Here is a 13141-nt window from a genome sequence, read left to right as displayed (position 1 = left end):
GGTGCGTCACGGGAACATGCGCAAATGCAAAGCTTTTTAATGCGTTTTGCACGCGCGTGAGAAAAATCTGCAAGTTTGGCACCCACAGGGTTTGGGTTAGGTGTTGTGTAGATTTTATTATTTTCCCTTATAACATGGATGGTTATAAGGAAAAATAGCATTCTTAATACAATTTTTTTTAATTTTTTTTTTAAAGGGGTTAAAAAAATAAATAAATACATTTTAACTCGCCTTAATCCACTTGTTTGCGCAGCCCGGCTTCTCTTTTTTCTTCTTCTTTGAGGAAAAGGACCTTTGGTGACGTCACTGCGCTCATCACATGAACCATGTGATGGAGCATGTGATGAGCTTAGTGACGTCACCACAGGTCATTTTCTACCAGCTCATCAAAGAAGAAGTAAAATGAGAAGCCGGGCTGCACAAACAAGTGGGTAAGGTGAGTTTAATATATATATTTTTTTTAACCCCTCAATCACTTTTACTTAGTATTCTGTATTAAGAATGCTATTATTTTCCCTTATAACATTCATGTTATAAGGGAAAATAATAAAAATCTAACCAAACCCGAACTTCTGTGAAGAAGTCCGGGTCTGGGTACCAAACATGCAGATTTTTCTCACGCGCGTACAAAACGCATTAAAATGCTTTGCACTGGCACAGAAAAATCATGCATTTTTCTGCGATGCACCCGCATCCTATCCAGCACACACGCGACGCCTGTGTGAAAGAGGCCTTAGGCTGGGTTCACACGGGCTTGACTGATTTGTTTAGGATGCGTCCCGGGTGTTTTGTGGCAAACCCGCGTGAGTAGGTACCCAATTTCGGTCAGTTTTGACTGCGACTGCGTTCCGTTGTTCAGTTTTTATCGCGCGAGTGCAATGCATTTTGCACGCGCGTGATGATAAACTGACTGTGGTACCCAGACCCGAACTTCTTCACTGAAGTTCAGGTTTGGGTTCGGTGTTGTGTAGATGTAATTATTTTCCCTTATAACATGGTTATAAGGGAAAATAATAGCATTCTTTAATACAGAATGCTTAGTAGAAGGTCAATTGCTGCACCTGTTGAATTTTTTTATTTTTATTTTTTTATATTCTGTATGCTGGGAGCTCCCCCTAGTGGTGGTTGAATTTTATCAAAAAAGTTACATTGCTGTGTGGCGTAAATGTACGGTGTGCGAATGGTGTGGGGTGAGGAGAAGTTTTGATCGGTGGGGGTATGATCCAAAGACCCCCACAAATTGCTAAAATTAGGAAAAAGAAACTGAGCTTCTGCGTCTCTCCAGATCAAAACACCCGGAGGGGGGGGTTTAAGGCAGCCAATAGCAGGCCACAACAGGGACAAACCTCCATAGCATCGTGGTTGACGCTAGGGAGGCTCATCCCCATTGCGTCCTGCTATTAGCTGCACCCCACCCCCATCGCCTTATGTTTTGATCCACGTGATGGGCAGGCGCCGGGGAGCGGGGTAAGTATAAACTACATGAGGGGCCCATGCATTAGGGGGTACATTATCGGGATAACCCTTTTAAGGCAAGACTGACCGACATAATACATATTAGTATAGAAGTATTGTAGTGTGCTCTACACTGGATCAGAACATTGCAGGAAGTTCCCTATCGGGACTAAAAATATATAAAAATCTGTATAGATTAATAAACGTTCAAAGTAAAAAAATGTTTTACTTTGAAAAGAATTAACATAAAAACTACTCATAATTGGCATCTGTAACGGCCCGTGCTGTAAAGTTAGCGCTTTAATTATACTGCATAGTGATCGGGTATGGTGCCAAACCATTTGCTTCTGTTGAAGCGTGACACAAGCAGGGCATCTGACTTGAATAGCGCCACTGTTGCACCCTCCCTTTTTTCGTTACGCAGCTGTTTTTTATAGAATTGGGTGTTGTATTAATTTCTGCCGCATACAGTCTCGCCTTAACCAATTCTGATTAAATTCATCAAATTTTGTAATACCCAGGAGCTTGTCTCCTCTGCTATGAAACAATATTCCCTCTTAAGCTGCTCCTCTGTATTCTTTGTATGCCGCACACTTCCATATCTAATTAAATGTTTACTTGGCGCATAACCGCGGCATCAGGGCTGTGTGGTTTCCCCCATACACATCCAGTGCATTTTAATACGTGGCTCCTGTTCTGAGCGGGCCAGTGGAGCACAACATGACCCTTGTTAGAATTCTCTCTGCTCCTTTGTAACCTACAAGTGATAATGCGTCCGGGGTGCCAGCGTCTTCTGCCAGTTAGCAGCAGAGCGGCAGGGAGATAGGTCTTTAATTTCCAAATGGCTCTGCTGGAATTCGTGGCTTAGCATATTCGAGGATCTTACCGTATGCGGTCTGGCATCTGTCCTTCCTATTTTCTTATTATTTTATGCTTGCATAAAAGCAGAGGGAGGGGTGCAGAGTAACACTGTTGTCCTGCACTGTTCCCGCAATAGATTGCAGTCGCTGATGCAGCATAGATTTCTGATAAATACATATTTTATTAAGTGCGGTTCTTCTCTCTCCTGATTTATCTGTTTACATTACATTGAGCCTCCTGGTTCATGAATATAATGCGCAGATCTGCTATGACACAGGCGAAGCAGTGGGATGTAATTATGTGGAACAGTGCAGGTTTATGTAATTCTACATTTTTAATTATTTTTATTTATAAACTTTTTTTTTTTTTTACTTTTTTTTAAAGCTCATTCTGTCCCATTTCCTAATACGTTTTGGTCCGTATAGGACATGCAGGAACTAAAGGGTAGAAAATGTTTAACCAAAAGGAAGCTGTCACCAAGAGAATGCAGTGAAGTCTGCAGGCTGCATATTATAGAGCAGGAGGAGCTGAGAAGAGTCCTGTGGGTGGGTCTAATGCGTTACTGTGAGCATGCACAGATCGCTGTCAGTCACTGAAAGGACCGCCCACATGACTCCTTAGCTCAGAATGAACAGACGTTTAAATGAATAAAGTACAAGTTATACTGAATCATTGCCCACATTTTCAGTTTTCTCAGCATCTCCTGCTCTGACATGCTGCCTGCACACTGGACTGCGTTTTCATGGTGACCGGTTCCCTTTAAGACCTGATGCAGAGTTGCTTCAATTCCAGTTTTAGATGCATTGGGGGTTGTGACGGATACCACCCCTCGTGCCCGCTTGACTTAAACTACGTTGAGCTCACGAGACGCGGTATGGTCCCTGGTTACCAAGACGTGACGTTGCGTCCTCCTGGAGGAGCATGTAAGATCGGCTTGGTACAGTTTACACAGACCCCTCCTGTCCACGCGGGTACAGAGAGGCAACAAGCTGAGAGAGCCTTTTCACTGCTGCAGTAAAACAGCGCCATCTCTGCCCGGGTAATCTGCCACCAGCTTCTCGTTTGATATAAGCCCGGTCCGCTAACGGGATTATATAGGGTGAGAAACCAACCCGCGGTAGATTATAACTAGGCCGGAACCATTATAGTCAATGGGGACGGAGCGGCGGTCCGGGGGCACGGCGAAATAGCCGCAGGACGGATCCGACATGGTGAACAGCATGTCGGATCCGTCCTGCCGCAAGTGTGAAAGTACCCTTACTGACCTGTGCTCTGTGTAATCCTGTTTGTACCATATTATCTGCATTTGTAACCTCAGACCACTGTATATATTCATAGTGTATATTGTGTTATCTAGTGAGCCCTTAAGGCGATTAAATATATAATTTAATCTTGTGCGGTCTTGTATCTCGATCACGAATCCCCACGTCAGTGTTTCAGTGTTGATCGAGATACAAGACCGCACAAGATTAAATTATATATTTAATCGCCTTAAGGGCTCACTAGATAACACAATATACACTATGAATATATACAGTGGTCTGAGGTTACAAATGCAGATAATATGGTACAAACAGGATTACACAGAGCACAGGTCAGTAAGGGTACTTTCACACTTGCGGCAGGACGGATCCGACATGCTGTTCACCATGTCGGATCCGTCCTGCGGCTATTTCGCCGGGGCGCCGCACGGTGGTGCACGGCGAAAGGCCCCTGGACTAAAATTACTGCATGTCAGGTTTTTTAGTCCGGCGGCTTTCAGCTGCGCCAGAGCTCCGCCCCCGTCCCCATTATAGTCAATAGGGACGGAGCGGCGGCCCGGGGGCACGTTCACATGGTGAACAGCATGTTGGGTCCGTCCGGCCGCAAGTGTGAAACTAGCCTTACCGGGTAGATGAATGTTCCTTTGGGTTATGGTTAGTCCTTTGCTGTATTCACATGGAGGGCAGTGATGTCAGCTGGTTTCCAGGTCTCTCCAAACACATTTGCACGATGTGACCCCCTTTCAGAAAAAGACACGCCCACTTGCTGGCACAAGCCTTTAAACTGTAGCCGGCCCCTCCTCTGGGAAGGGTCCATTCCCCCCTCTGGGCTGGCCTTAAATGACCCACAAAACCCTTTAGGGTTCATAGCTCCAGACCAGAATGTCGTAGGGAGGTGATTCCAGGCCCAATTGATCCGCCTGGGTTCCGGCTACAACTAGAGTCCAAACATGGTGCCGCTATGTGGTTTCTGTGGGGAGTTATGTATATCTCCCCTCCCTGGCATCCTAGCATCAAGCCAGGACCATGTGGATGTTTGGCTTTGCCCCAGGATCGCAAAAAGATAACCAAATTATGCCTGGGATGGACGGACGATTCATAATTCCTTATAAATCGCTGGTTCCATGCTGTCTGCTAAATTTGATTGAACTGGGAAATGGCTTAGACCCCCTGCAGGGAGGTTTTCCTGCAGGATCCGTGCTGTCTGAATGGAGGTGTGAAATGTAACCTAATGTGGCCTGCTAGGAGTTTTCTGCTATCTGGCTGCGGCCCTCCTGTGGAGTTCACTACCTCTGCTATCTTTCAGCAAATGGTGGGTGTGAGGAAATGGCTGACAGTAAATATTAATCCATATTCCAGACAGTAGTATATGGGATTATTTGTGCAGGTGGACATAGGAGGCTTTACTTCCAACTTTTACTTTAAAAGAATATTGCTTACAGTTGTTGCGGGTTAGTAGGATTGGATGATATGCCTAATCGTTAAAGCTCCTGCCAGAATCGCATCGCTGACAGATAGCAGCCGGACAGCTGCTGACCACCTGCCAATGATCCCTTTTAAGTTCTGCTAACAAACACCGCTAGAAAGGGATCGGCAATAACCCACTTTGCCATTAATTACTGATGAAGTGCCCTGAGACCAGTCATCTGTGACATTGGATGAAATATCTCAAAAATATGGCTTTGGGTGTTTTCCCCTCCATAATTAAAATGAATGTCAACCCTTTTGATAGATTTATTCTACAATAAAAGCTGAGTATATTTGTAATTACATTGCTTATCTTGCCCTGATCCCGCAAAGCATCCTGTATTAGACTCCAGAGCTGCGCTTGCTATTCTGCTGGTGTAGTCAATTTATACGTACAATACTTATCTGTACTAATTCTCAGTTACATCCTGTATTAATTTGGAGCTGCACTCTCTGTTCTGCTGGTGAAGTCACTGTGTACATACATTATAGTACTTATACTGGTCCTGAGTTACATCCTGTATTATACTCCAGAGCTGCTCTCACTATTCTGCTGGTGGAGTCACTGTGTACATTACATTACTTATCCTGTACTGATCCTGAGTTACATCCTGTATTATACTCCAGAGCTGCACTCACTATTCTGCTGGTGGAGTCACTGTGTACATTACATTACTTATCCTGTACTGATCCTGAGTTACATCCTGTATTATACTCCAGAGCTGCACTCACTATTCTGCTGGTGGAGTCACTGTGTACATTACATTACTTATCCCGTACTGATCCTGAGTTACATCCTGTATTATACTCCAGAGCTGTACTCACTGTTCTGGTGGAGTCACTGTGTACACACATTACATTACTTATCCTATACTGATCCTGAGTTACATCCTGTATTATACTCCAGAGCTGCACTCACTATTCTGCTGGTGGAGTCACTGTGTACATACATTACTTATCCTGTACTGATTCTGAGTTACATCCTGTATTATACTCCAGAGCTGCACTCACTGTTCTGCTGGTGGAGTCACTGTGTACATACATTACTTATCCTGTACTGATCCTGAGTTACATCATGTATTATACTCCAGAGCTGCACTCACTATTCTGCTGGTGCAGTCACTGTGTACATACATTATATTACTTATCCTGTACTGATCCTGAGTTACATCCTGTATTATACTCCAGAGCTGCACTCACTATTCTGCTGGTGCAGTCACTGTGTACATACATTACTTATCCTGTACTGATCCTGAGTTACATCCTGTATTATACTCCAGAGCTGCACTCGCTATTCTGCTGGTGGAGTCGGTGTACCTACATCACTTTACAAAATCCCACCTCCTTGACTACAAAGCGCTGATTAGCATATGACAGCAGCAGGAATATGTGTACCTCTATTTAGAGTGCTTTGGTACAATGTTAGAAGTACTTTAAGGAAAGCCCGCCCCTCCCCCCACCACATCCAGAGCCCAGGTTATATGTGCAGTCACGCTGGATGCACGATGGACATTGGAAAGCCATTGATCAGCCATTAAGAGGTTACAGCTGGATAAAGTCTCTTCATCTACCCCCGCGTGGAGGTCGATACATTAGCCCTATTCATTCTAGCAGCACATTACAAACGACGTGTCTAGCTCGGAGATGCTGCGGGCAAGCGATAAGATCACAACGCACGGGAAGCTGTTCATCTTTCCAGGAAGGCGACAGTGGCCAGGCGGAGCGGGGTGAGCGTCCTGCTTTTCTTGATCGGCGTTTCATGGAAGGCGTCTGATTGGCAGATATTACTTTGTACTTTGCAGATGACGAAGGTTGAGGCTCAGAGAGCTGCAGCCGGCCAGATAAGGAGAGGACTGCACAGAGCAGGAGCGTGAGACACATCCTAATGTCCGTCATCAGGACGTGACAAGTGGTCCCTGACTAGAGGGATGGACTCCGGTGTCTTTCTGCGCGGTGGAAGGTGATGGAGATCTGCCTCATTTATCCAGTGCCTTACAGCTGATTAGCCCTTTCTCCAAGCAGATGCTTGTTCTACCCTCTTTCCATCATGGTAAAAGCGACGCACTAGCTGCTTTTCAGTTACACAGGAGCAGTAAGGAACAGTAGATGTGTCGGTAGTCCTGGCCTTTGTGGACTATAGGCTCGGCCACACTGTCACCTAGAAGTCGCAGTACTGACAACAACTTTGAAATTATGATTGCCACACATTATAGATCCGACAGTATTGATTATGAATAGAATGTTAGAACTACAGTGCAGACTGACATCTACACAAGCATCAGGTAAAATGGAAAACCACGCCTGCGCTTTCAATGGAAAGATGGTGAACAGGTTTAGTAATACCTGTATATTTATAACTTTGGGGTGTAAAGCATGTCCTTCATCAGCTAATGCAACAAATCTGACAGCAGATCATGACACTGACAGCATTCTCCTAAATAGGGCGCATTCAAATGACCGTATGTATTTTGCAGCCTGCTTTTTTTTTTGCGGATCCATTGTAACAATGCCTATTCTTGTCTGCAAAGTGGACAAGAATAGGACGTTATATATTTTTTGCAGTCTTTAAAGGTGTATTACCATCACAGACAATCTGGGCATATCGCTAGGGTATGGCCCCATTGTCTGATGGGTGCGGGTCCGTCAGCCCCATAAAAATGAATGGGAGCGGTGGCCGCGCAAGGGTGGTGCACTCCCATTCACTTCTATGGGGGGAGGGCTTGGTGGTGGCCGGACTCCGGGAAACCCGGGGTCCTCCAGCCACTGCTTTCGATGTAAGGTGCGGGTCCTACCTCTGGGTGCATATCCTAGTGATGCCCCCATTGTCTGTGATAGGAATACCCCTTTAAGGATGCGGACACCACATGGTGTGCATTTTCTGCAGCCCCATTGAAATGAATAGGTCCGCATCTGATCCGCAAAAAATGCAGAATAGATGCAGACCAAAAATACGGTCGCGTGAATGGGGCTCAACACTGGGTTTTGAGAATGCGGTTAAATGGCAGGCTTATCCCGCAGTTGATGAATTCTGGGGACGCCTGGGATGCTCCTAGTAATAAAGTGTAGGTTTCACAAAAAGTATTTTACAGAGTGCTTGTCGCTGCCTTATGCCGCTAACGCTAGTCTGGGTCTGTGGAAAGCTTGGTGACACCCCCTTTTGGCTTCCATTAAATGGAGGTCCTCTACAGGTCATCTGAAAATCTCACATGAGGATATTTCTGGGGGATTATATCTTCCGATACTTTGGGGTGCGGGACTCGAGGTGACAATTTAACGGTCGTATTTACAGATGGTTGCTCTGTATTCATGGTAGAAGCGGCAGGAATGTGACTGACGTCCCCGCAGCCTCCCCAGAATGAACTAATGAATTTCAAGAAATAATTAATGTCTTTCAGCTCTTCCTTTTTTGATTTTGCGATTAATCTCGTGGTGTTCAGGACGTGTCGCTGTCAATCTTACTTCAGCTTGTCTGTGGTTTTATCACCAATGTCCTTCAAATGCATAGAAATCCCGTTCTGGTTGTTTTTCTTCTCCCTTCAAAGCCTCGAGTTAAAAAAAAAAAAAAAAAAAGTAATTAATTGCCTGTCGAATTATTTACAAAGTGGTAAAGCTTCAGAAATTCCAAGAGTCGATTCCCTTTAAAGATCAAGATGAGGAGGCTCGGAATCTGGCTCAGATCTTGTGGAAGGCCCTTCAGCTTTTGTGCCGCTTTTCAAACCGCTTGCTAGGAGTAGTGTGATAAACATGTAGTAGTTTTTAGGGTTTTATTTCCTTTTTTTTCTTTTCCTTTTTCTTTTCATTGCATAGCAGCATTATGGGAGTGACAACCACAAATTTTCTTAGTCTAGTGTTTTCTTTAGTTGTCAGAGAATCTCTTCCAGCCGCTTTCTTTAGATTATACGGCTACTGTCAACCAGTCATCCCTGATCCACCCTAGAGAGATCTGTAGTTCCCTTACTGCCTGTGACATGCATGCTGACGCAGTTGGGTGCAGCCTCCTGCCTCTCCTGTGACGTCTGGGTCTTTGCAGCTTCGTGCTCACAATGATCTATGGGGCTATAGCTTCTGATGTGACCACACCTTCCTATGTGACGCATGGGTAGGCCATCATGGCACTTGGTATACTGGCCAATACCGTGTGGCTGCCAGTACAATGTCCTGCCTTTTTAAAGCAACATAGTCTTGTGCTGGCTTGTGTATTCCTTGTGAGGCCAATCATGTAGTGTAACTTAATCTTTGTAATTCAGTGTACCACACAAAGCAGTAAGACTAGTTTCACACTCGCGCTAAACTGTTCTGGTAGAGGAACAGCCTATTGGAGCTTATTGCATCCAGCATAGCCGTAAACTTCCGAAGCACTGTAATGGGACCATGGGGGGATTCAGCCTATTTCCCGCGTTGGTGCCAAGACTCTGCCTAAAAAATAGTGCTGCAAGCAGTGGTTTTTGTCTGGGCAAATCCTGGCACAAATGAAGGAAACGGGCTGGGTTCCATTATAGTCAATGGGCTCCGGTGGGGAAAGGTAGTATCCGGCTATGCCAAGTGCTGTTCCTCTACCGGAACAGTTTAGCGCAATTTTGAAACTAGCCAACAATCCTTGAAAACCCTTCCTTTTATACTTTTAATAAGATAAAATCTAACTTTTAGTGATGTACAATAAAATAGAACACCCCTAATAAAAATAAGATAATAGTTACAATAAATGTGGGTAATAAATACAGGATCTTTATAGGTGGGATCAAAGCTCGAAGGTGATGACCTTTTCCTGTACGCAGTCAGAACTCTCCTACCTTGTGCCTAAACCTATCCCTGCCGACAGGCAGAGCACCCGCCCCGACAGTGTGAAACTAGCCTAACTCAATGATTACTACTTCATGCTGCCTCAGTGAATGCAGCATATAGTGGATGACCTATTCCCTTTAAGACCCAGTGTCTTTCTGCTGCTGCAAAGCAGACAACCCCTCCTGTTTGTTGCATTATTGCACCAGACTTGCTGGCTCTTTAGCCCGAAGCCCATGTACATTTATACCCAACACACAGCCTATATGCAGCTGTACATAGCAGAACTGTGTGCTTTCCTGTTTGTTACATCCGAGAGCCGACATTAGATCTACGAGCACAATCAAAACCCTTTGAGGTCTAACAGAACACACAACTCTCTACCGCAAAACCAATTTCCCACCACAGTGTAAAATACTGCGGAAACTAATTACTGTTCTTTAAAAGCAATAAAACTCTCAGGTCCCAGCGCAGGCACCAGAAAATAGCAACAGTGTTAACCACAGTTTTTATTTAATATTATATATATTTTTTATTTTATGCTCGAAGAGATTTCCTGTAACTCCATAAAAAACAAACATGTGGCTTCATTTACAGATATTGTATACAGCAGCGAGAGCGTGTAACAAATCCCAGTGCAAGCTTCTATTCTTTTTCCTAATATACAGCGTTTACTCTTTGAAAAAAGGTGCTTAGTCCCGAATCCGCCATCAACGGTTGCATAACAAATGGTTAATGGCTGCTGACTTAAAATACCAGGAGCTATTATCAAAAATGCCTTTCAAAGGTATAAATTGAGATGGGGGAAATGCATCCGTCCCATAAAATGATATTTGTTTCATGGTCGCCGCTTCATAAAATTTGGTTTGACGTTCATTTCAATGGAAAGCAACCACACATACCCAGCCTGGTGTTTGTTGGCACAAAGGCCCAAAAATATTTCCTCCTAAGGCCGAATGCACACGGCCGTGAGCGATCTGTGGTATCCCGGCCTGGCATCCTGCTGCCGACAGGAGCGCACGGAGTCATTGGTTGCTATGACACCGTGCGCTTCATGCCGCCGCTGCACTAAAGTAATACACTCGTATGATCTATACGAGTGTATTACTGTAGTGCAGCGGCGGCATGAAGTGCACGGCGTCATAGCAAACAATGACGCCGTGCGCTCCTGCTGTCAGCAGGATGCCAGGCTGGGATACCACGGACCGCTCTCGCCCGTGTGCATTCGGCCTAAGAATCAGAGGTTGCACCCTTACTGATGTATGTTTTATGACACATCATAAAGCGCTGCTATAGGAACCCCCCCAGATTGCTTGGCACAGGCATTTTCTGTATATTGAGTCTGTATAATATAGGTTTTAAAGGCTATGTCCACCTTCTGGATCTTCATGGCTGTCAAGGCTCTTTTATGTTTCTGATGCAGAGCTTAGGATTCCTTGTATAGACATTAAAAACCTGGTTTCCTACAGCCAACACTAGGGGGGGGGCTTAAAGGGAGTTGCCTGCTTTTGACGACCTAGCCTCTGGATCAGCAGGTTTATGGAAGAAGCTGGTCAGAAATTAGGAGATGGGACCTGGGCGGGGGGGGGGGAAATGTGGGTCCCAGAGGTGGAACCATAATCATCAGACAATTATGTCCTATCCTCTATAGAAATATCCCTGTAAATATTACAGGAATATTTTCTAAACTTGCTACTTTAGCTAAAACTCCCTTTTCCGTCCTGATTACAAGACTGCCTCAGTCGTCCTCGCTGCCTGTCTTATTCACTTTTCTCTGTTCTTGTTTCCGCAGGGAGCTGACAAGAACGTAAAAGGACCCGACGGACTGAGTGCCTTGGAATCCACAGACAACCAGTCTATTAAAGAACTGCTTCATTGATGGGACTGGAGCTTGTCTGCGACATTTGCCTCTCACTTCTGTCTTATTTTTCTGTTCTCTTATTTTATTTTTTTTTATTTTTTTTCTTCTGCCAATTAATTCAACCATCTGAGGACACAAATTAATGACCGAGAGCAGCAGTCGCACAATGCTTAGCTTTTCGAAGATTGGCGAATGTACCACTGTCGCAAGCGGTGTTGGGCGTTTGGGCACAGCCCCATCATGGCAGTCACCTGTGGTTAAATATAGTACAATTAAAAATTGCACATCCAAATGGATTGTGTGCACTGGGCCCATGAGGTTATGGGCTTTGAACCATGTTCTATAATGTTTAATAAAAATTTTCATCCGGCGCAGTTTGAGGTTTTGTATATTTAGAGGATATCATTAACAACCCTCCCCAAAGCCATAAGCCATGTTTGATGCCCGATGCCGCTGGGCAGTTTATCCATTTTGTTCCTGTATGTGAGTGAAATGGGGCAAAATACAAATTGTACTGGAAATAATAAACCATTTGCCATCATATCACAGTTAAAATCCACCTCCAACGCTGAGTAAAGCCTCATTCACACGTCAGTGATTGTGATCCAAAACCAGAATTGGAGCCTCCACGGACATAAGTTCAAAGGCTCTGTGTTTAGAGCCGCACCTGGTGTGGGCTGAAAATCACTGATGGAAAACACTGACCTGTGAATGAGGCATAACTTTTCTTTATTCGTCGTGTATCGATCTTCACGTTTTACCCACATGTCACATCCAAATCATTAAATTTTATCCTCTTATTCTCAAAACCATCACTTTTTATCCTCCATTCGCATCCAAAGCATCATATTTTAGTTTCCTGTCACATCCGAAATATATATATATATATATATATATATATATATATATATATATATAATTTTTATTTATTTTTTTACTGCCACTTTGGATGTGACTTGGTATAGCTGAAGATCTGTACAGAATAAAGCAAGCAGAGTCACTGCCATCCAACAGCTAATTCCTTCTTACTCATGAACCTTAGCTTTGTACTTCTTTTCCATTATTTTCCCCCTTTGCTTACACTGACATATTACTATTATCATGTGCATTAAAACCTTTGCGGTGACGCTTGTTAACGGCTTTTCATAGTGTATTTTTGTATTTGTGGTTTGGGAGGGCTGAAAACGCATTAGGACTGTAGTAATTCTAGTATCTTACTATGGATAAATGATGCAAAATGTGGCACTTCTTTACCATTTTTGTTTCTTGATATGCAGGTGAAACTCGAAAAATTAGAATATCGTGCAAAAGTCCATTTATTTCAGTAATGCAAATTAAAAGGAATTGCATTAATGCAGCTTAAAATTTGAATTTTGTGAAAAGGTTCAATATTCTAGGCTCAAAGTGTCAGACTCTAGTCAGCTAATTAATCCATATCCTCTGAGCAAAGAGGACC

General features: G+C 44.1%; 1 protein-coding gene across 1 annotated transcript in view; it reads left to right on the top strand.

Moving 5' to 3' along the window:
* Positions 1-12055, top strand: part of MTPN (myotrophin) — a 41809-nt gene extending 29754 nt beyond the window's left edge. The window contains exon 4 of the mRNA XM_040438391.1: positions 11617-12055. Within this exon, the coding sequence (XP_040294325.1) occupies positions 11617-11703 (87 nt within the window). The 3' untranslated portion in view covers positions 11704-12055. The remainder of the gene's footprint in view (positions 1-11616) is intronic.
* The last annotated feature ends 1086 nt before the right edge of the window (positions 12056-13141 follow it).

This window comes from Bufo bufo, chromosome 1 (assembly GCF_905171765.1).
Source record: "Bufo bufo chromosome 1, aBufBuf1.1, whole genome shotgun sequence".
NCBI lineage: Eukaryota > Metazoa > Chordata > Amphibia > Anura > Bufonidae > Bufo > Bufo bufo.
Note: the sequence above shows the minus strand (reverse complement) of the source record. Positions and strands in the feature narration are given on the sequence as shown.